The sequence below is a fragment of the Lissotriton vulgaris genome, chromosome 4_1, assembly GCF_964263255.1.
Source record: "Lissotriton vulgaris chromosome 4_1, aLisVul1.2, whole genome shotgun sequence".
In the NCBI taxonomy this organism is placed as follows: domain Eukaryota; kingdom Metazoa; phylum Chordata; class Amphibia; order Caudata; family Salamandridae; genus Lissotriton; species Lissotriton vulgaris.
In genome coordinates, this window is record NC_141691.1 from 395,428,834 (window position 1) to 395,453,852 (window position 25,019).

Consider the following 25,019-nt stretch of genomic DNA (forward strand, 5'->3'; position numbering starts at 1 on the left):
CTCATTCCATAGACTCCCCTTCCCCTCCAAAATTCAACTGGGTCTGAACATGACCAATGCTTTCTTTTATAAAGCTTTTAAACTCGCACCTGCTCATGAAGCGACAAACCAATACTACTTCCTACTCCTCGTGCACCAACCTCATCAAAGCCAACATTTAGGGACGGGTGGGTGGGAAAAGCTGTTTCTGACCTTGCCAAACAGGATGTACCCATTAAAAATGGCACATATCCCTGACACAAACACTCAAAAAACTAGGAAATGCTACCCCGAACCCCTTTGCACCAATCACTGTGCCCTTCACCCTTGGACCCTACAACCTGCCTTCTGCCCACCCTCCCAAAACAATACCTTACATGCGAATGCAACTTTACTACATCTTTCTGTTTTTCTCCCCATCGAAAATGTTTTACATTGGAAGAAATCCTTTCCCTTTCACCCACTTAAAATGGACATATTTCAGGCACCATCACATATTTCACACGCATGCAAGCCTTTTATAATTCTAAATTTACCTGTGCAAAATGATTGTGAAATCCCTTAGCCAAAATGTATGAATACCCCAAAACTTGCAACTCTGTGGATGTTCCTGGCATTACCTCGCAACAACCACCCCCTCTTTTCCCTCCCCTAGAAACCTGATCTCACGCCGAATTGTATCCCTACAAAGCCCACTTATTACAGTGGAAAATCTGCATTCATTGTAAGTAGTCTTTAAAATTGGAAGCCTTTCCAAATCCTAATTCTGTGATTCAGGATTTGGGCAAAAGATAAACTCGCGTCTTCAGTGATCCCTCCTCGACCAGCGTTGGAAGGCTCCTAAGACTCCATGGACTCAACCGTGAGATAAACCTCAAAAGACCCTTAAGCATCAGTATTATGTTCCCCATATGGCCACAATCCAGAATACTTCCCTAATATATTGTACAGCGTTCTCTTTCTCCCCATCAAGGTTCATCCTTCACAATTACCATCACATTCATCACTTGTGATTTTAGTACTAGAAAATGTCATTCTTCTAAGTCAATCAGGTTATACAGTCAAATTGAAACACTTGGTCAATCTACAATGTTCTGGTATCACTGGAGGGTGTTTTTACTACACTATCAGTATTTAAACAATGTTTGTAATGCTCGTAACTTTTTTTTCTCTGCAGATGTCCAAATTACAGGGAATCATGGGCTGATTATTGGTACATGGGACCAAAGTGTGAGCACCTCTGGAATACCTTAGATCTCATATTGGTGATTGTCTTTCCGGCTGTTGCGCTTGCTTCTCTGGCAAGTGTGACAGTGCAGTGGATTTACTACTGCAAAAGTAAGCCCAAAAACGACAAAAAGCATGCAAGGTGAGCGGTTCGTGGATACTGGTTCAAGCAGAGTCAACTATAATTTGTTGTATAAATGTGTGCATGTGTTAACTTGGGTTCATATCGCTCAAAGAGGTGCATTATGAGCCCCGAGGTAATCTGGGTGGCAGTACCACACTCACTCAATACTAGCACTGCAGGGTGCAGTATTTACCAGTGCTTTATTACTGCACCATTCAGAGTTTCATACTTCAGAATGGAGGATAGCGTCGTAATACTGTGCTTTTTCGTTTTTGACGTCCCAAAACTCAGAATGGGACTTTTTCCCCACATCAGCCAACTTTTGCCTAATAAAATTCGTGCAAGAAAAGAACCGAGTGTACAGTCATTACCACAAATCTCAGTATCCCGATTTGGGCACTCCTTCCTGTTCTGTTGTTTAGTGTTACTACCCTGAGCAATGGACTTTCAGTTCTTGAGAAGTGGTTTCAGGTCTTAGACTAGGCTTCCACGAAATGAGTGTGGCCTCGTGGGTCCTTATGCTACAGTGTATATTGTATTGTAGCACTATATGGTGCTTTCTTACCTCTTGTCTGTAAGTATTATTCAACAGCTGTGCATACGAAGGAAGTCTAACTTCACCATTGCAAAGATTTTACAATATAACACCAACCTAACCTAACCTAACATAACATAACAACAAAAGCGCATTTGAAACACGATTCAAGAATAAATGAAGCATTCGAATTATCAAAACAATATCTTTTTTTCAGCTCCAGAAAAGTGGCTAGGAATGAGATGGCACTTCCGAAAATCAATCCTGCATATATTCCAGAGGAACATACTAAGGTAACACTGCAATGGACCTTGAGAGTAAACTGTGAGCCTTTTATCTTGCCATTTTCTGCTTATTTGTTTTCAGTTTTTATGTCTGCTGGTGACTAATCCAAGCACCGCACATAAATCTCAGGAAACAAAAAGGTACAAAACTGCAAAACTGCATTTGCCAAAATGTATTTAATATCCATAAGCTCAGCTGTGTATGTGACCACCGAAAGGTTACACTTGCGTCCATGGGTTGTGTCGAAGATCCATATACTTCGGATGACACTAATAAATACTTCCGTGATTTCTTTATAAATAGGTGCATCAACTCTTTACTCAATGGTTTAATGAAACATATCAGAATCTCTAAAATGTTAGTACCAATTATCTACTTCAAGATGCTTAATATAGCCAGTACTCCCTGGAAGTTCAAAATGTACACTACCAGAGTTTGTGTAACTAGCGCTCCAAGGGTGTGAGGGTCGTAATATTTTTGTTTTTCATAAACAAACTCTCCCTTTTGGGGGGTTGTTTTGGAACACAAAATACCTTGTTCAGCAGCTGCATGAAACGTGGTGGCTGCTCGAGCAAGCTCCAGAACCTTCAAAGGAGCCAGACATTAGGTCTCCCCTCAACCCTCAGATATATACACACATGTTACTGAAGGTTCAAAGAATACACTGCAAATCGAGATATGGGGATTTAAAAAAAAAACAAGACTACTTCTGTATATGTAAACGAAGGCCCCCCGCGGCGGGATGCCTGGCTTTCACCTTGGGGATGCCCTGTAGGGGCTATCTCACAGGGAAAAGCCAGGACGGGTTCCCAAGGTAAGCGCTTAGAGACCCCTGGGTGATAAGCGCTATATAAATCCAATATACAATACAATACAATACAATACAAGGACACATTAGCCACATGTTATTCCAATTTAAAGGCAGACATTTTATAACACATTTGTAAAGGAATGAAACACAGTAAAGTACGCCTCTTTGGGATATCACAAGTCCTCTTGACTTATTGCTCCCACGTGCTCTGCAATCCTACTTCTCATCTGATGACAGTGCTACTATGGGCACTGTGGAATGTATATTATGCACAAGCTTATGCAATTAAGAAGAAATCTAAGCTCATATGATTAGTTATTCAGACAGTTTCCTTACATCCATTCAGGGAATAATGATTTTTGTTACATCTGCTACAAGGTAAAAATAAATATCAAACAGTCAAGCAGCTTAATCCTACTTATACTGTTCAAATAAACTTCTAGGTATTCTATCTTTGTAATTAAAGGCCCTAGAATGTGTGGTTAGTCCTGAAGATGTTACAGCCAACTAGGATCACAAAGCAACATATGTCAATGCTTTTGAATAATATTTTGCTCTGTTATATGCTTAGAATATTTACACACAGTCAAATAATCTTCAATTCATTTGCATTGATTAGGCCTTGAGTAAGAAGACGTTTCACAGCCTTTATTTCGTGCTTTTCTCTGAATTTACCAGATGATTCTCTATTCTTAAATCTGGATTCCATATCATTAGCAAAAGTGGCACAATCGCTCTCAAATGTGCAGTTCATTTAGCCTTTACCACTTCCCCCCTCTTAAAGTGTTACAGATGTAACTGTGAGCAACACAATAGCATTACAGGAGCTCTTCGTTTTGAAAAGAGTTATATCTATTGTGTGATCAACAGCTTTTGTTTTCAAATCCAGAAATGCAATTGCCTCATCACCATTGTACTAGCGAAATCAAAGAAACGAAGAAGAAAGCCCGAGCAGAGCGCCTAGACAGCTCCAGCAGCGGAAAAGACATCTTTGCAATCATCAAAGACTTCATTTTACCAACTGTATCACTCCCTCGCAAGAACTATGGAGGAACATCTCAGAATTATTCAGTGATAAAATCAAAGCTGTATACAACAACTTCGAGCCCTGCACCATAACCCCTAGCCTACCCTCGAACTCCTAATGAAAATCCCTGACTGCCTCCAAACCATCCACTATGGAAGAAACAACCAGCATCATCAGAACCATCCACGCCGGGGCACCTACAGATCCCCTGTAACCACAACATCTACAACACTGGAGCCGCCACCATCAGTAAAGTCCTCTTCCACATCATGAACACCTCCATCACTTCCGAGATGTTATTGGATGCCTAGAAACACGCGATACATGCATGACCGCAGTAACCACGTAGATGAAAAACAACTGTCTCAAACTAACCAGAGACAAAACAGAAGTGGTGATACCCGGAAGAAAAGCCTCCACCTGAGACTCTAATTGGTAGCCAACTAACCTCTAACCCTCAACCAACCCCATCCTGGATGACAAGCCCAACATGACAGTCCAAGTAAATGCAGTGACCTCCACCTGCTTCCACATCCTTAGGACGCTGCAAAAGATCTTCAGACGGCTACTAGAGAACACCAGGAAATAGTTACAGAGGCTTCGATCACCAGCCGACTTGATTACGGCAACACACCCTGCTCAGAAAAAGGTCCTAAACAGGTTCCAGCCCATTCAAAATGCTGCAGCAAGTCTCTGACTCGATCTACCTCGTTGCACTCACATCATCCCACATATCAATAGTAGCCCTGGGCGGAGTTGGCGGAGTGGGGCTTCGCGGAGCTACGCGAAGTGGGCGAGAAACTACGCCCACCTCCGCACTCCGCGTAGCCCCACTCCGCAAAACCACTGGCCGCCAGCCCCGCCACCCGCCTCCCTCCCGGCCTCCCTAAATACTTTGAAATAACGGAATGAAATAATTTAAAAAGCACTTACCTTGCCGCCGCTGCCCGCCGCGTCCCCGGGGCTCGCTATCTTCCGTCTTCTTCAGTAATGCGCATGCGCGGGCGGCCGCGCATGCGCATTTTCTCGTGAAAATGCGCATGCGCGGCCGCCCGCGCATGCGCATTACTGAAGAAGACGGAAGACGGAAGATAACGAGCCCCGGGGACGCGGCGGGCAGCAGCGGCAAGGTAAGTGCTTTTTAAATTATTGCATTCCTTTATTTCAAAGTATTTAGGGAGGGCGGGAGGGAGGCGGGTGGCGGCCAGCTACGCTCCGTCTGCGGAGCGTGCGTAGTGCCGCCTGGCTCCGCCAGCTCCGCAAAATGCGGAGTAGGCGGCACTACGCACACTCCGTGCACGGAGCGTAGCTGGCCGCCCACCCTTAATCAATAGTTGGACTTGGCACTTTTTGAAAGGTCACACCTGAACATTTTTCCTTTCTTCTCTATTTTTTTTACCTGTTGTTGGTGGTTTTATGACTCTGGGCACTTTATTACTGCTGATCAGTGTGAAAGTGCATGTGCTCTCTCTTGTAAACATGGGAAGATTGGTCTACACCTCTTTGGCATATTTCATTTACCTATAAGTCCTTTGTACAGTGGTATCCCATTTACCCAGGGCCTGTAAATTAAATGCTACTGGTGGGCTTGCAGTGCTGCTTACGCCACCCAACGAAGTAGCCTTTCAAACCTGTCTCAGGCCTTTGCCACTGCAGGGCCTGCGCGCACAGTTTACTGTTGCTGTGACGTGGCATATAAAGTGGTTGCCACATCTGCAACTTCCCTTTTACTACATATCAGTCACCCCCAAGGTAGGGCGCATGGTAGGTAAAAGGTAGGACATGTGCCTTAACCGTCTGGCATGTCCTGGTAGTAACAAACAGCCTATTTGGTTTCTCACTGCTGTGAGGCTGCCCTCTCATAGGTTTTCATTGGGGATTCCCTGATATGTCCTTCAGTGGTATCTCCTGACATGAGAGGGGTGACCGTGTTTGGTATGTTTGGAATAGTAGTGCTACATCCTGCTTATTGGGGAAAGCTGATTTATTATCACTATTTTTAGAAGTGGGCTTTTTTGTGTGCTGATATGTCCTTGTGCTCTGCCTTGATGTGTATTGACCATCTTGTTTTGACTGATAGGTGAGAGGGGATGTGCATTCACTCCATCCAGTCCTGGGGCAGTTGAGGTGTGCCCTGCCCTGCCTGGGTGACTCAGCGCTAGGCTGAATAGAACTTGGCTGAATTTAGAGGAGTGGGAGGAAGTTTTATCTTACACCTGAATATGCCTGGTCTGCATTTGGAGTGGTGGGAGGAGTTGCATCTGCACCTCCTACAATGCTGGCTTCTCCGCCCGTGATTTGTCTGGGGCCTGGGCCTGCACTGCTAATGGGGGGTGTTGTGCACTTGTACATTTGTTTTAAAGTGCCCCTAGAACAAATACAATAGGACTATAGGTAAAGTGAAGAAAGATACGGCGTGAACTACCAAAGGACTGCTGTGTGCCAGGAGGAACCGCCGTCTGTGACTACCTGCTGCCTGCTGGGTGGCTGAAGGGACTGCCACTCTGCTAAGGGACCCTACTTGCTGGCCTGCCTGTGCCCTGTTCCCTGTCCCAGTGACCTCCTAGGACTTTGTGGCTTGCCCTATATGATTTTTGCCACAGCGCGTGGTATGCTCTGTGTTCTCCCACCCTGCTTTTGTAAAGCACATGTGGAGCACTGTGCAGGGGCTGGAGAGCTTTCCCCTCCCCTTCCGTGGGCTTTACGAAAGAGCGTGAAGTACCGCTCTTGTGTGCAACAACGCATGCAGCGCTGCCCTGCCTGTGTGGTTCTGCATGGACAAGAGGAGAGAGCTGAGCATGAAGCTCTCTCCTCCCTGAGGCTCCCGAGCAGCCCTAAGACGAGCGCCTTGCTCAGCAGTAGCGAAGCGCCTCATGGGTGCTCCAAGATTACCCTAGATTTCACCTATACCCCCCCCGTGAATGAGGCCGCAACCTACATTGGTAGAGGGACCAGTGGTGTCCCGCCATATCAGTACAATCAATGCCGATGTCCCAGGAGGCGAGGCCAGCGCAACTGAGGGGCAGACGGAGCAAAGCAGAGCCAACTGAGACTTTGCCTCGGGTCCTATTCTTGACCGGCAGGGAGCGAAGATGACTGATTAAGGCTGTGCGAGGACAACGCTGGAAGGAGCCGTGCATTCCCAGGCTGGGGGTGAGTGACCTGCCATAGCTGGCATCCCAGCCTTAAGAGGCCAGCTCAGAGCCTTTCCCCTGCATTTATTGGCAACTATACCATGAGCTTACGGGCAGCTGCCTTGGGGGCGATTCTTATTTTGATTGTCTTGACACCACGGGCGGATCCTCGACGGAGGCCCCTGTGCTGGGAATCACCGCATTTGCCCGGGTAGGTGAGCCTGACATTCGGCGGCCAACGAGGTGGGCCTAAACGCAGAACATAACCTGCCATAGGACCTGGCCACAGGCCAGGCATTGTGGCCAACCCCTCACTGCACACGGACTAAGGCCATATGCAGCATGGGGTTGACTGCATGCAGGAGGTTGGCTGCATGGCCTACCCACAGGTCACACGCAATCCCTGTAGCCTGGCTTGGATTTACATATTATAATTAAATATTACTTTACATAAAAAAACTTGAAATTCCCTGAAATAACAAAGGTTAAAGTAACATTCTAGGATAGGTGAAAGGTTCTGTAGCAACGTAACGTTTTAAACTCTAAAAACCGGAGAAATTGACCAGTTAAAGTTACAGTTATCTCAAGTAACTATAACTCGTGCACTAAGATAACTATAACTTACACTCTAGTTATGCACTGCTAATGACCTCACATTACATCACTCATGACATCTTTTATCACATCATTGATAATATCACAGCAACATTTGAAATTAAATTATTGATGAGAAAATTGTGCACGGTGTGGGCGCGAATTTTAGTTATCTTAAGGCACAAGTTATAGTTACCTGAGATAACTCTAACTATAACTGGTGAAATTCTGTTTTTTTAGAGTTTATAACATTATGTTGTTACTGAACATTTAATCTAATTATAACGTTACTTTAACCTTTGCTTTTTCAGTGAATATATATGTTCACTGAATAAAACAAAGGTTAAAGTAGCATTATAGTTAGGTGAATATGTCAGGGACAATACTAAAGTTTTGAACTTAAATAAAACATAGAAAAACTGAAGCGTTGGATCAAACTGCAACTCCGGGCAAGTGGGCTGTCCGAGATATTTGTAGTGCAAGAGCACACTAGGAATTGATGCCGCCTCCAGTGCCAGGGTATCCCCTGAGGGCTATTATAGCCAAAATACTGAATTATAGGGACAGAGACTGTATTCTAATAGCGGCTCGGTAACAGGAGATCTCTAGAGTTGACTTTCATGCTATAGCCATTTTCCTTGATTACAAGAGGACAATTCAGCAGAAGTTGTGTACCATGAATCTTAAGTACATGTTGCTTTACCCCTCCAAGTAGAAGGTTCCTGTTAATGGGAGCGCATATTTCTTTTGACAGACCCCTGGTCGTGTTGGATTGACTGGAGATATGGGATGGTGAATTGATCAGTGGCCTTGGGAGTCCTTGCCCGTTTTGGGGGGCGGAGGGGCCGTGGTGATTGGAGGGGCTGCACTGGGGGGGAGGCGGAGAGGGGGGGCTGGCCGGTGGGTGAGTCCCAGGATTTGCAGAGAGTAACAATTCAGGCAGTTGGCACCATGCAGATGTCTAAAACTGCTCCCCTGAGAATTGAGGGGGGGGTGTTCCTGACTGGCGATCTGGACTCAGTATTGAATGGCTCTCAACTTCACTCAGTAGGTATTGTACCAGAGACTTCTCTTACTGCAGTGTAATAATCTGTCTTGGGATGTATTGGTTGCAGGTGGAATGATCCAGGGTTCTCTTATGCAGGGGGGTGGAGGGAGGGGTGAGGCTAAGGATAACATCTTTTCCTTTTTGTTTTGGCCTGATCTCTCAAATGAGAGCAGGTTTTAGCTTGGTGCTGGGGATCTGTTTATTTGGTGATGATGTACTTCATTTGTATGTACTGTGATGTTTATATGTCTGCATTTCTTTACTCCAGGGCTTGAGGTTGACCTCTTGGGGCTCAGTGGTGTCTTGTGCTGGGAGTCTGGGGGGGTGGACTGGACGAAAGCTGGAGGGTGGGTTAGATGGCAGCTGGGGGGGTTGTTGTTTTTTTTTATCTCAGTTGGATATGTCAGGGATATTGTGTAGTCCTGGCACATGGTACAAGTGGGCTTACGTAGCATTCTGTGCTACTATGAATGCCCTGGGATGGAGGTTTTTTGTTGTTGTAGTTTTTTGTGTTTTGTTGGTTGTGCAATTTTTGAGGTACAGGGGAAATCGAGTAGAGGGGAATTGGTTTTATTGAGTAAGCTGGATAGGATACCGGCGGCTGGATTCCCACTAGAGGTCATGCAGATGGTGCAGCACTTGGCCTGTTTCTTGGAAGATCATGCACCGCTACTTGGGGAGATGGAGTGGGCGGAAGCAGGTAACTTGGAATTGGGGCTTGCAGTGGATGTCTTGGCTGACGTGGTGGGCAGAGATACGCTATTGCAGTATATTATTGTTTGCAGACTAATTGAGGCTCCACTGGTAACTGCGTAGTTGAGTGGGATGTGAAGGAAGCTACTGCTCGAGTTGCGTGCACAGGGGGAGCTAGCCGATTTGCAGAAGCTGGAACTGGCCGATCCATAGTCTTAACAGGAAGAGTTAAGGGCTCGCTGACAGGAAGAGTTAAGGGCTCGCTGAAGAACAGCAGAAAAGTGGGATAGGTTATGTGCGTATAAGGTTACACAACATAGGCAAAGCTTGACTCGGGAGGGGGACAAGTCAAGTAGGATGCCGGCTTGGCTGTTCTTGAGAGCGAGTGCCCCGCCCGCATGATAAATTTGGTAGAGCCAGGTGGGGGGCATTGTGTCCTCCAGGGTAAAAGTGGTAGCAGCCTTTCAGCAGCACCTGGAGGGGGACATTGGGTATACTCATAGCTCCGAGTCTCAGATTCTGGGATTTTTGGCCCCACTGGAGCTGCCTTGCTGTGCTGGATGCAAAAGTTACATTGGAAGAGGTCAGGGCTGCCCTCCAGTTGCTCCCAGAAAGCAAGGAACTGGGGGGATGGTTTTGCTGTGGAATTCTATCAAGGTTTTACAGCGTCGCTATTGTAGCCATTATTCGGGTTTTTCCGGAAGCTAAGGAAAAAAGAGGAGCTTCCGCCTAGGAAGAGTGAGGGCCTTAAATGTGTGCTGCCGAAGCTGGGGGGATGCTTCTGATCCTGCGTCGTACCGACCCCTAACAATGATAAACACTGATATTAAAATACTTTGTAAGCTATAGGCCTGTCATCTGAGCCCACAGGTGTCTGGTCTGGTACATGTAGATCAGTGTGAGGTAATTCCTTGCTGTAGCACAACAATCAATCTGAGGCACCTGGTGCATGTCCTGCATGAAGTCAAGGGCAGGCAGGAGGACCTAATATTGGCCTCATGGTGCACTGGGGTTACCTTTTGGCGGTTATGAGAGTCATAGGGTTTGAGCCACAGTTTTGAGCATGGATTTAGTTGTTGTACATGGACCCTGGAGCATGGGTGAGGAGTGGCTAGCATAGATCTGCTCTGTGTGATAATGGACATGGTACTCGACCGATGTGCCCTCTTTTGCCGCTGCTTTTTGCTTCAGCTGTGGATCCTTTGACAGTGCCGGTTCGTATTATTTTACGTGCGTTGGGGATTGAGGTGGGGCACTCTTGGCATATCATTGCTCTTTACGCTGAATATGCATTGTTTTATCACAGTGAACCTTCTACTCTAAATTAAGAAACAAAAGTCCCTGGTGTTTTTGCTGGCGGCGCTGACTCATGTGCTCAGTTAACGGTTGCCCGATCTGGGGTTAAGAAGGGAGACAGAGATCTTTCCATACCTTGGTATGATGGTGGCGCATACATACAGGAAACAGCAATAGTATAATATTGAGAGGGTTATTTATCTCCCTGCGCGCCTCTGTCCAGTTTTGGAACCATTATCAATGATGGGTAGAGTTGCGGTCTCCAAGATGGTGTTTTTGCCTCAATGTCTATATGTGATTCAAAATTCACTTTGTGCCCTGCATGCAGGAGTGTTCTGTCAGTTGAATTCCCTCCTCACATGGCTTTTCTGGGCTGGGAAAAAGACTGGAGTAGTACACCTGATGTTGATGAGGGGTATGAGGATAGCGGACTTGGTGTGCCAAATATGAAATATTATATGCTTCTCACATGCTGCAAGTGGAGAAATGGATGGATGAGGGGGGTAATTCGGAGAAGGATCTTCTAGCAGGGTTGATAAGGGGAACATGTCTGATTGCCGGTACTGGGTGTCCCAGGATGCGCCCTACATGCTGTGACAGACAGTAGGGACGGTGGTGATTAGGAGGGTTCCTTTTCATAGGGGACTGCCAATATGGATCTTGACTCCGTTTTACTAGAAGGAAGAGGCTTTGTCTTACCACTCTTGGCGTGAGGGTGGCTGTGAGTTGGTGGGAGCAAGTGAGGTTTTTATGTCTTTTGAGGAAGCACCGAATCAGTTTACGGCATGGGGCACTTCCTCCATTAGGTCCTACCCTGTGTATCAATCCGTCTCAGCTACTTTGAGAGTAATATCTTATTTAGCTGATTTATAAGGCACTGCAGACTGACAATTAGGAGGCACTGAGGGTGCGGAACGCTTTGGAGTTAGATTTGGGGACCAATAGCTCAGGTGTGGATTTTCTCGGACATGTGAGTTATTGAAGACAGTGTACAGTCACTCCTGGTTCAAATTAATTCACTTTAGCTTCATGTATCGCACCTATGTGACTCCTGTGGGCTTTAATAAAATTAATCCTGCGCGTGCCTCAATGTGTCCCCGTTGTGCAGCAGGGGAGGTAGATTTTATGCATCTGACATGTGGCTGCTGGCAGGTAGTGACTTTCTGGGAGAAGGTACTTCTGCCACCCGAACCAACTTTTTTACGTTTGGGCATGGGAAGGTTGTAGGCTGAGGTAGACCTCAGCATCTGAGCTGGAAAATGCACTTGAAAATTATGTTTAAAAAATATCATACCCGTACCGTGTACAGCTTTAAAAGCAATGCAAAGAGCCTTAAAGTCAATGTGTTTCTTCACCGGAAGCCAGTGAAGTTACCTGAGTGCAAAAGTGACAGACTTGTGCTTGGGAATGCCCAACAACAAATGACATGAAGCATTTAGCATGTTCTGGATTTTAGTGAGACAATTTTTACTGATAAAATAAAGAGACCATTACAATAGTCAACCCTTGACACCACCAGGGCTGTGGTGACCAATTTTTGAAGATTGTGAGGGACGAACGGAATAACTTTTATGAGAAGTTTCAATGTGTAGAACGAGGCTGAAGTAATAGTATTGTTATGAGCCTTGAAAGTAAGCTTGGAGTCGAGAATTACCCCCAGGTTATTCACTTTGTTTACTGGTATGGGGAGGGAACCGAACTCCTGTGGCTAGTAGGAAGGTGACCAAAAAGACACATTTTCCTGAAAAGAAGGACCTCAGTTTTATTGGAATTAAGCTTCAAACTGTTAAAAGCCATCCAATACCCCACTTGAAGTAGACAATTGTGGAACTGTGTGACCGTTTTGGAAGGATTGCATGCCACAGATACTATAATTTGGGTATCATCAACATAGTAAATCGCTAAGAATCCAAGAGACTGAATCATTTTTGCCAGAGGGGCGATGTAGATATTAAAAAGGGTCGGGCTCAGGGATGAGCCCGGGGGAACGCTGCAGGGGAGTTTGAAAGTGGGTGACTTAAAGTCAGTTAGGGCAACAAATTGTTCGCGATCAGGCAAGAATGATTCAAGCAATGTCAGCGCTCTCCCATTAATGCTTAGTGGGTCTAGATGATCTAGCAGTCATTTATGATTGACAGTATCAAATGCTAATAAAACTTGTAAACTTGTAAACTTGTAAACTTGCAGATTTATAGAGCGCGAATTGTTGCCCGGAGGCGTCCAAGCGCTAGGATAACCATGACCTACTGATGAGCAGAGGAGGGGAGACCGGCAGTTAGTAGGCGGATGCGAATAAAAAGGTCTTTAATTCCTTGCGGAACACAGTGAGGTTAGGGTTAGCTCTGAGATAGAGTGGCAGAGTGTTCCAAGTCTTGGACGCGTTGTATGCAAACGTCCTTCCGCCAGATCTAGATCTTTTTATTCTTCTCTAATGAGAGATCTAACAGCACCAATTCCGCATTCCCCCCGGCATCAACTGTCTGACTGAACTGTTCAGATGCCGTGATCAGAGCCAGTTCTGTGCTGTGATGTTCTCTAAACCCATACTGGGTATGGTCAAAATGTCCAAGCTTCTCAACAAAATCAGAAATTTCTATGTTCATAGCGTTGTCCACCATTCTCACAGGTTGAGAGAGTCTGGAAATGGGGAAATAGATATTAAGGTCTGTGTTGTACAGATTGTTTTTTTTAAAGTGTGGAAGAATTGGCGGTAACTTCTACTTAAAATACCCAAAGCGAACATTCGATTGAAAATAAGTATCAGATGTATGGCACAGGTTTTTGGCAATAGGTTAAATATCTTAAGGGGGCAAGGATCAAGGGGAGAAGCAGATTTAGTGAGAAGAAGCAGATTGATAGCTTGATAATAGTCAAGTGTGAGAAAGATGATAAAATAGGGGTACTGAGGGATACAATTGTAGTCTTGGATATCATCGAAAGTGTCAGCTGTAGTGTGCAGACACTGGGAGGGAAATGGTCTCAATGGGGAGGTACTTGCAAAATTGCTGTAAACTGCCTCAACCTTATCCTGGATGAAAGTGGCCAAAGAGTTGCGAAATCATTGGCTCACATTAGTGTTTATGGACCCTGGTGGTTTGGTTAGCTTTCTCACTGTAACAAACAGTTCCGTGGAAGAAACTTTGATGGACGTAGTATAAAAGCAAGTTTTTTCCTTAAGAATGAACTCTTCATACGTCGTCAAGGGCTATTTGTATAATTCCTTTGCCCTGAAGTCATAATGGTGTCTCCAGTTCCTCTACAGTCAGTGACAGGTTTGTTTTTGAGACTTGAGGGTTTCTGAGAACAACGGTTCTGAGGGTTTAAATCTTTGGTTTAGATGTTTTTTTCTGGTACTAAATGGTCTATTGATCTATGTAGCCATTGATTAAAAGTGATAGCGGCCTCATTTGGGTCATTTCTAAATGACTGAGGGTTCTGGGTCAAGGATCTATCCAAGGCTTCTGCAGTAATAGTGTTCCAAAGGCGAGTCCACTTGAAGCAAGTAGCGCTAAAAAGGTTACTTTAGGTTGTGCTGGACCGGGACAAAGTCAAAGTTTGGGCCGACTTTGCTGAAGTACAGGACAGCTTTGGGCAAGTGCAGGCCTGCTTTCTGCCACACAGGCCCAGGTGAACACAGTACCTTTTCTTGTCGCAAGCAAAGGAATGCTTCGATCCTCTCCACGCAGTGAAAGCAATGCGTCACTTTCAATTCACGCAGTCAGATTGATCAGTCATAGTTTAGCCGGGCAGTTGGGACCTCGGGTCGGTGCTGTGTGGTCTTTGAACCTTATAGTTGGGTCGATGCATCGAAGTCGACCTCTGACCCATGCTGCATCATCATCAAACCTTGCACTCACGTTCCACATCGTTGTCAAGATGCACGGGCTGCCTCCGGATCGGCTCTGCGTCGGCGTCGAAGGCCACTGTGTCGGTTCAAATTGGCGCAGTGGTGACTACTGATGAACCCACTTCTGAGGCCTAGAACATGGGGAGGGCACCACAGGCAAGGGTAGGGCTCATAGAAGGCAGAGTCCAGCAGAACTATCAGAATTGCAGGCGATCCCTGAGACTTCAGAAAACTGGATTCAAGCAAGGAGGCCCTTGTAGATCACTTGAAGGAAAAGCAGAGTCCAGTTCTTCTTCATCAGAGCAGAGTCAGGGAGCAACAGGCAGCAGGGCATCAAGCAGAAAAGCAGTCCTTCCAGAAAAGCAATCCAGTTGAGACATTTAAGTAATGCTGTAGTCTTTCTGACAGAAGTTCAAGTCAAGATCCAGAATTGTCTAATTTGATAAAGTGGGTGACTTCAAAGCAGCTCTCTGAAGTCCACATGGATTCTTTTCAACCCAGTTCGATCTGCCAGGCTTTTTATGAGGGGTAAATAAGTGCTTTATGTGTGGACAGGACACTACCTATTTAGGTGTGTCACCCCCTCCTATTCCTCCCTGCCCAGGAAGACCAATCAGAATGCAGATGAGTGCTCTGAATGCAGATTAGCCTCTACTTACCATGTTTGTGCATACAAGCCCTGCAGTGGCAAGCCTGAATCACAGTTGAAAGGCCCATTCTGTGGTTGGCTCAATCAGTGCTGCGGGACCACTAGTGGCATTTAATTTACAGGCCCTGGGTATATGGTATACCAATCTATAAGGGACAAGTAAATCAAATATGACAAACAGGTGTAAACCAATTATACCATGCTTAGAGGAGAGAGCACATGCACTTTAGGACTGGTCAGTAGTGGTAAAGTGCCCAGAGTCGCAAAGCCTACAAAACGAAGGTCAGAACAAGAGAAGGAGGAAGGAAAAAGGTTTGGGGTAACCCTTCAGAGTGGGCCATTTTCCAACAGAAATTGTTTGTCGGGCCAAACCTTCCTTTTCAATCCATACCAATCAACTCTAGGGTAGCCCTGGATAGCCCAGAGGGCAAGGTGCAGTGTATTAAAAAAGTTGGGCATGCATGTCTAAGTTTTTCATGTGCTGGTAGTGAAAATCCTTTACATTTGGTTTTTCAATACTGCAAGGCCTACCTCTCAGATAGGATAACATTGGAGTTAAGTAATTTAATTTAATAAACAGTAACTTTCAAATTGGAGCAGATAGCAGTTCATTTTTGGTGTAGTTGAAATTGTTATGGAAAGTCCCCTTCTTATGGTAAAGTTGGATTTTAAATTACAATTTTGGAATTACCACTTTTAGAAAGGTTGCATTTTCCTGCCTTAGCCATTTAGTGCCTTCAGCCTGTCTCTGGTTCGCATGACTGGGTGTATCTGACAGTTGGACTTTGTGTATTGCTCCTAGACAGCCACACAAAATATAGAGCTTAGGTGTGCCTGCATGTGCCATCACTGGCAGCCCTGCTTACACTTGATTAGGCTGTGCCCTTCCTGTATACAAAGGGCTGCATACTCCCTGTAGTCAGTTTGGAGCCAGGGCAGAGGAGGCAGGAATCCCAAGCACTTCAACGAGATACCTCTAGAAGCTTCTCCCCCTTGAAAGAAGGCACCTGGTATAAATATTGGACCTCAGATACCAATTTTTCAGTACACTTCTGGCCCTGTGGAGACTCTGACAGGATGATTGACTGCTGTGCTGCTGAAAGTACTGCCACTCTGCTGGACTGCTGGATTGCTGCCTTGCTAGATTGCTGCCCTTCTGCCCTCTTGCTTGAGTCAGGAACTGGACCTGCATCTCAACCCAGGACCCCCAGAGTAATTCCAAGAGCTAGTCTGCTGGCCTGGTGTTCAGAGCTGCAGGGACATAACAGACTCCCACCCGCCTGAGCCAGCACCCAGATCCAGATGGAGCCAGCCCCTGACCCCCATGCGGTGTCAATCAGGTCCTGGACCCTTGCTGTGGCCTCAGTGGAGCTGAATTGAAGTTTTTGGGCTCTTTGCATCCTCAAACTGGCCCATTGGCATCTAAACCTTGTCACTTGCTCTGCCCGCCAAAGCGAAGTTCCCTCAACCCAACTCTGTCCACTACAGCATTTACATCTCATGGGGAGCACCACCATAAAGCTCTGGCATGACCGTTTGCTACTATAAGAATTTTGTGCTACTGCGATGACCGTCAGTGATGGCAGATCTGCTCTTCATGCTACATCGATGACCATCCATGATATTTCCCTGCTTCTCGCGGCCCTCTCTGCCGTGAAACGTACTCTTTGCACTGGACTCAGCGGGAATAACCTGGTCCCTGTATCTGAACCACACTCCAATTCTGTCAGCTTGAACTTGTGACTTTCACAGGTCTTGCATGACCAGATAGCCGTGAGTGGTACTTTGGGATTTTTGGTGTTATATTTACTTAAATATTTAAAACTGTATGTCTCTGGTTCTATTGATTGGATTTTTGTTGTTTCATTCTTGATTTGTTTATTACATTTTGCTCTATTGTTCTAAATTGGTGTGAGATTTTTCTTGTGTTCTGTTTAGACATTACTACTGTTTGGAGTGCAGTATAAATGCTTTACACATTGCCTCTAAGTTAAGCTTGACTCCTCTGTGCCAAGCTACCACAGGGTTGAGCACAGGTTCATTTGGGGTTTGCTTGTGCCTCACCCTAAGAATGATTGTGGTTGCTGCTCCAGTATGGTTTCACCTTCCTCGACCAGTAACCCAATGTCTTGCAGGGGTTATACCCCATTAACATGTGGCTACCTCCAGGAAATGCTTACTAATAGGCCTTACTCAAGTGTTCCCCTTTGACACTTCAGGAACTAGTCTGAAGCATCTATGGTACTGTAGCGAGTTCTCCTGAGCCTTGCAGGAACACTACAAGTCTTAACTGTTTCTGCAGCACAGGCACATTCAAGTTCTGATCCTGCTCAAATAAGTTGGGCTGCTTGCGCCCCACAAAATAACAGCTGGTGGCACAAGCTCTCTATCCTGAGCGATTCTGCTAGAATTTTCCACTTATTGGAGCAGCTCCCAACTCGTGAAGATGTGATAAGTTGACCTTCCTCAGAAGGATGGTGGGGTAAATCCTTTCTTCAGCCCCCAACTTGAGCTCAAAACGGCTTTACTGTCATCCACAAAGTCCTTGGCAGTCCTTTAGAGTCCATATGGGGCAGTTATTTTGTTGTACATGCCCGACCTGCTGAATGCAGCCTCAGTCTTCTCCTCAGACAATGGCCCAGAAATTCTTGGGAACCATGGAACCAACAGCCCCACGTGGCATACAGAGTTGCCACTGTACTTTACAGCACTGAGGCAGACTTTTCTGTTCCAAACGCCTCCACTACAGCGATTACAAGTTTCAACACTGTCACGGTATCATTTTTACCGGTGGCCCCTCCTGACATACGGGGTCACTGCAGTGCAAAGGTACAGGTTTGGCAAGTTCTGCATAGTGCTATCTCACGGCTCAGTCTACAGCTGCCCTCTCCTTGATTTGGGTAGAGGACAATTCCTCTAATATGCCAAAATTGTGGCCATCAAAATATGAGCCCAGGGGAACCCCAAGCTGCTAGAAGCACAGCTCGTGGGCATTCAGCCTCTATAGATTTAGTGGAGTTTTAACTCAATTATTCAAACATCAAAAGTTTTCTTCTAAATTTTTACTCGTAAACGTTAGTCATAGGAAATGCGTTTATACAATTTTCAAAAACATTCTAAATCAATATCAAAAAATGTAAACACATGAAAATATTAACAAAACATATTTTCAATGCATATCAAGTGTTATAAGCGGTTCATCAGTGTGTGAAGGTCAAAAATAATAATAGTAATAACCAATATCCCAATGCATTTCGGGTTGCTAACAGAACCCTTCTTCAGGGGATAAATAATATGCGTTCAGAAGTTCAATCTTCTTTTCGTGCTTGGTCTCACAAAGTGCAAATTCGACAGGATCTAGAAAACAACAACAAACCAAACTCTACTGAGTTGTTTCATATGTACAATACTGTATTCGAAAAGAACATACTGAGGTAAACACTGAGGGAAAAACCAAGGTACACGCCACCAAAAGGATGACACCCATGTGTTAAAAGACATATGGAAAATGTGAAATGAAAAATGTGAAATGAAGAGTCAACAAACGAACCAATTCATCAAGAAAGATCTAATTCGATGTGCTTCACTATTGTAAGTGTAAAAAACGAAACCCAAACGTGCCAAAGTAAGCACATGCTCATGCTGAAAACACCATTGGTTTATCTAATGTGAGAGTGTTTGCCTTAAAAAGAAAGTACCACACAATACGCAAATACATACATCCGTTCTAACACCTTCACGTTCTTCCAGTGTACTGTCCAACGTGAAAAATCCTTTCTAGCGCGAGCCTACATAACAAAACAGTAAGAGCCTGTTACTATTCCAGAGTAACGTGTGTAAAGTACCATTCAGAGTCTGACTAAATGCCAAGTCTTACCGCCTCTTTAAAAACGGGAAAATGCTCTGGTCGCTTTGGTCGCCCAACGGGAATCTATCTGTAGGAGAAAAAACTCGTAGTGAGTTTAACGGACCAACCGTCCTTTTCTAAAGAAACTGTAGTTTCCGTGTGGGATTGCTAACCTGCCGCTTCTCGCTTCGGTGTCCTACATCAATCTCTCGGAACGGGTCCGCCCTCTCGATCACATGGTGCGGAACTCGTCCGGAACATATTTCCCTAATAGACACAGAAGAGGGACTGTGGGCATTCAACAGAGTGAGTATCCTCTAAACATGTCGGCCGAAAGGCGCCGGAGTCTCAAACGTAAATAACATGTACTCGCCTTTGTAAAAAACCAGTTGAGAGTCTGGTAATTATCTCCATTATCCCGAGAAAAATAAAACGGGTAGAAATAAAATGCGCTGAAATGTGATGTGGTACACGTGTAAAATGAGACAGTCTAAAGGTTCACCTGTTTCATCCTAACAAGAGCTATGTTTATGTTTCTACGTTAAGCGCTGTTATGTGAAGGAAGGTATTCGGTAAAAAATAAAAGAAAATACTACAATAAAAAAAGTGAGTGAAGGGAAATACAAGCAATCATGTGACACCCTGAACTGAGTTATCAGAAGATAAAAAATAAAATAGGCCAAAGGAGAAAAAGTACCTGCCAAGACTCAGTGTTCCCCCTTACAATCTGAAGTATATAGTCATGTGGAGTTCAAAGAAAGCACAATAGTTCATAATGATCATTTAAACCATTAGGATCAACAGTTCCTAAGAATTTTATCCAATGTGTTTCCCTTCTTGCTAGAAGTGTGTGCAGATCCAATCCTGGGGATGGTTCTATGCGTTCTAGGACTGTGTACCTGAGTTGAGGAATTGTGTGATTGGCTAAAAATCCACACAGTCTAACTTTACAAATTGACAACTGGTGTGCAGATCCACTCCACACAAGAGAAAATTGTGGCCATGGCATGCCAGCTAAGGCCGTTATTCCATGAGGCCCCTGAGACAATACAGACATTGATGACTGTGCTCTCCATAACAGGTGGGCATAGGTTCATAACACACATATATCGCACACTGTGTGCAGATAGAAGACTAGTGCTCCTGTTAGTAGAGGATACTTGTCAGTGTGTAAGCGATGAGCCTACTACCCCCAAAGAATGGCTTATAAAGGAGTGTGCAGTGTCGATTAGTGCTAGATTCAAACTGATACAATATAGTATACATAGCCTACCTCGCCCCAAGAGGCTGTACACTATATACCCCACCAGAGCTAGATGTGGTGCTACTTTGGCAGATTTCCTTCACGTCATATGGCACTGTCCAATTATTACAACCTACTGGATGGAGATACTAACCCAAATCATGCATGTGACAGGGTGGGATATACCACACATGATTAAACAATGTGTGCTGGGCCTGCTTCCTGACAATCCAAAGAAAAAGATTAAGTTGGCGATTCACAGTACTGAGACTCACAGTAGCTAAGAGGTGCATTGCGATTAGCTGCCCCCCGCTCACAAATGGAATGGAAGAAAGGCCTGCTGGAATGCGCTGAAGCAGAAGAGGCGCATATGAGGCGAACCCGCCGGGATGAGAGGATGGCAGAAGATCTGCTTTCCTGGAGTGCTATGACACAAGCGCTGCTGATACCTCCTGAAGGCCCCCCAGACAGTTTGGACGACTGCCGGGAGACACCGACAGAGAGAGCGGTGCTCCTTTTACCTGAGCTGCAGCCAGGTGGGGTGAAGCGCAACAACCACTACAAATTGTATGTGGTTGAGCACACAACCTGGACAATTCAGGTGATATCTTTTACTATTTTCACAAAAAGCAGTAGTTTATTAACAACGGGTCCTGATGAATGCATGAAACTCTTTTCGTAGATATGCAGAAACATGTCGACCACCACTGATCACGGATATTATGTCAAATCTGTCTTTGCACTTGTTTTTTAGATTTGGAGGACTGGGAGATAATAATAAATCACTTACATCTATCCAGCTCATCCAATTTTAATACTCTTCACAACTCACTTTCTCTTACTTTACACTGCTTTTTTCAGTCGCCACATCAATACTGGTAATTCCAATCATACCTCCCTCCACTAACACGTCTCTCTCTCACTTACAAACGGTCACGGTAACAACTGACCGGCCGTTCTGTTTTGTCTCCTGGGCAAAGAGAACCCAAATGATGCTAAAGAGGGCGGCACAGTGTGGCTTCTGATGGGAATTTTTCCCTATGCCCTTGAGTCTTAACTCGGCTATTATCACACTAAGTCCGCACTGTCTGTTCCCACTTTTTGTTATCTGTATGGTGTCGAGGTTGGTGCCCACAGTGAATGACCCACTTGTTTTGACTTCTAGGTACCTTTTGTGTGTTGAGATGTATGGTTTTGGGGCATGTACCTAGTGTTAGTCGTTAAACTTGCCCTTGGACCCTTCTTTCAATGTGTCTGGTCTACCTCCTGAAGGTGACCAATCTGGCATTAGCTGATTATATAATGTCGTAGTGTAAAGTTGTTAAATAGGCAGGGTGAGTGGACACCAGAACATAAGTGGATGCTCAAATTGTATTAGAAAATGCAGATGACCTGTAGTTGGCAACCAAAAGTACTCTTTCATGTGTGGTCCAGTAGATGATTGGAAGCTATAGGGGAGGGAGTACCGTTTTAGTTATATAAATTAGTATAAACTGTTATATCTGCTATTGTTGACAGTAGTACTGTTATGTTGTTGACAGCCAAACTGTAACTTACTACCAATGTACTGGCAGAAACTGATGCCTATTTTACTATGATGGGAAAAAGTATTACTTCAAGATGTACACTGTCCTGCTACTTGACATGCTAATAAAGAAATTTGTAAAAACCTATAACAATTCACCTTGTCAGGCCTATTGGCATTCACATATGCTGTTCACAATAAATACTACAGGCACATTGCCTTTGTCATAACCTTTCATAATAAAAAGATCAGGCCATATCCCCTCACTGCACGCCGGGGGCAACCCTGATCTATCATCCCTCTGGCCCCTCTGGCGCCTTTTTGAAGGCCCTAGATGAAGCCATCGTCGATAGAGCTCTGCAAAACACGAATTTCCTACTTATAGGGGACTTCAAAATTCATTTGGATTGCGCGGAGGCCACTTACACAAGGGAATTCAGTGACTCCTTAAATCTTGCTCAACTGATCCAAAGGGTTTACTCCCCATCCCAAAGCGGGGGGCACATTTTAGATGCAGTCTGCTCCAACTTCCCTCTAATCATCCAGGAACCACTTCCTGTTTCCTGGTCTGATAATTTTTTAATTCAATATTCTTGGACTATACAGATATCTCATCTGACCATGAGGCCATCTAAGCATATCCATCCCCAACGAATTGAGCTGGCTGTCCTGGTCAGAGTCCTGTCTGACACCCGACCGCCCGCTTCTAAAGACCTGGCTGATGCTTTGGGGGTTTTTAATAACTGGATCTCACAGGCCGTTGAACATCTTTCCCCACCTCTGGTCAATAAGAGAGTAAGAAACACTCCGTCCAAACCATGGTTCTCTGATGAGCTCAAAAAGCTAAAGCAATCATGTAAAAAGCTGGAGTGCAGCTGGAGACAAGCCTACTGCCCACTGGCAAAAACAGTACTAAGGTAATCCCAGAAAAATTACTATGCTGCCATCAAGAAGGCCAAAGGCAACTTTTATGCGGAGCACATCGCTCAGTCAAAAAACAACTCAAAAGAAATGTTTTCCATCGTCCAGAGTTTCCTAAAGCCTTGCGCAGAACGTATTGCCGTTTCTGCCTCTAACTCTTGGTGTGAGGAGCTGTCCGGGTTCTTCATAGACAAAATCCAATTGATCCAGGACAGCTTCGGCCCTACTATCCAAGTGCAGGTGGCTCACCCCCTACAGAGAGCATGGACCCTTATCCAACCCGCACCTCCCTGACAGCTTTTACACCCATTACTCCGTTGGATACTTTGGCTATCCTCAAATCCCTCAAATCAGGTTCCCCAGCTAATGCTTGCGCAACTAGCAGCAGTGGCGGAGGTGGTTAACCCTGAAGTGAACAATATCATCAATTTATCGCTTCAAACAGCCACAGTACCACCTGAGTGGAAAGAGGCTAAACTACTCCCCCTGCTAAACAAGCCCTCCTTAAACCCGACCACCCTAGCCAGTTACCGACCTATCTCTCTACTCCCGGCTGTGGCAAAGGTGTGTTTAAAGGCAGTACACAAACAACTCTCCACCCAAACCCAGTGGGAATTTAGTGCCACATATAGTACCGAGACTGCCCTGGTTGAAATGTCGGAGACTATTAGGGAATGCTTAGATTCAGGCAGAAGAGCTGCCCAGATTTTATTGGACCTCTTTGCTGCCTTCGACACAGTTCTGCATCGTCAACTTCTGGTTGGTCTCTCCAAGATTGGATTCTCCGGCTTGGTATGGGATTGGATCGAATCCTTCCTAGAGAACAGGACACAGCAGGTATGGCTGCCCCCTTTTTCTTCAGCATCAAGAAAGGTGACCAAGGGAGTCCCTCAGGGCTCAACTCTGAGCCCCATTCTCTTCAATGTATACGTTACACCACTTATCTATCCGGGGGAAGAGCTGGGTGCAAAGATCATAGCCTATGCCGACGATACCCAGCTCCTCTTCACGTGGAAGGAAAATGACCTGTCCCCTTTTATCCAAAAACTGTCTGGCAGCAGTTTTTAATTGGCTGGCAGGAGCTCAGCTTAAATGCAATGAGGATAAGACCGAGGTCCTCCTCTATGGGTCTTTCCTTCCGCACTTCAGGGATGACCTTTGGCCTACGGGCTACCCCATGCCTAAATCAACAGGGAGCCCAGTGAAGAATCTGGGGGTCTAGTTCAGTGAGGACCTCCGATTCTCAACACAGATAAAAAAAATTGCGGATGTGTGCTTGGCACACTGAAATCACTTAGGAAAGTCCTGCCATTGCTGCACAGACCAGCAAAATAAATTGTGACTTGCGCTCTCATCATGTCACGTATAGATTACGCCAATGCCTTATACACCAGCCTCCATGGTAATCAGCAAAAAAAGTTACAGACCATCCAAAATGCAGCAGCAAGAGTGCAGTTGAGCGTTCCGAGTAGGTCCAGTACAAAGCAACACCTCCGGGATTTGCATTGGCTCCCAGTGAGACAGCGTGTCCTATTCAAGGTGCTCACTCTTGCCCATGGTGCCGTATATAAATCTGCGCCTCATAGACATCTACGCTCCGCAGGTCACTGCCTCTCCATTATTCCACGCTAATGCCTTGCCAGAACAGGGGGTAGCTCCCTCTCTTTCAGGGTGGCCAAAGCCTGGAATGCCCTTGCCTATAAATTGTGCAACACCCAAGACCTCAGGCTGTTTAAAAAGCAGCTAAAAACCTTGCTCTTTAATTAACGCGCGTTCTGCACCCTTCCGTCTCCTTACTACTGGATTCCATGTTGGGACACTCCTGAGGATCTGTGCGCGTTATAAATACTTAATAACATAACATAACAGTCCTTCTGCATCTGTCGTAACTTTTACCAATGAATCAATTAGACCTACAGCCATGATCATTGGATTGCTCCCACAGCCATCTCAGGCAAGCTGTAGTGAGTATAATCTGTGCAAAAAAGTACTCTGTTTCAGTGGGAGCACACAACTTCTGCCCAATTAAATCCGGTACAGGGTAAGATCAACATGTGGACAGAACCAGAGCCTCTCTCAAAAAAGTGCTTCAAAACTCTTTTTTCTGTTGGTCACATGAAGTCTCGCGAAAAGTGCGCTTTCAAGCCAGATCTAATGAACGTGCTAACTCCCTATTCACATGTTCCCATCCTCCAAAACGAAATGGGGGGCCATGGACCCCTTTTAAATGAAGG

At 45.3% G+C, this 25,019-nt stretch overlaps 1 protein-coding gene across 2 annotated transcripts in view; it reads left to right on the forward strand.

Moving 5' to 3' along the window:
• Positions 1 to 25,019, forward strand: part of LOC147718794 (uncharacterized) — a 121,221-nt gene that overhangs the window by 35,177 nt on the left and 61,025 nt on the right. For both annotated transcript variants that reach the window (XM_086918774.1, XM_086918775.1), the window contains 2 exons: positions 1,157 to 1,348; positions 2,083 to 2,158. In XM_086918774.1, coding sequence (XP_086774900.1) covers positions 1,157 to 1,348; positions 2,083 to 2,158 — 268 coding nt within the window. The remainder of the gene's footprint in view (positions 1 to 1,156; positions 1,349 to 2,082; positions 2,159 to 25,019) is intronic.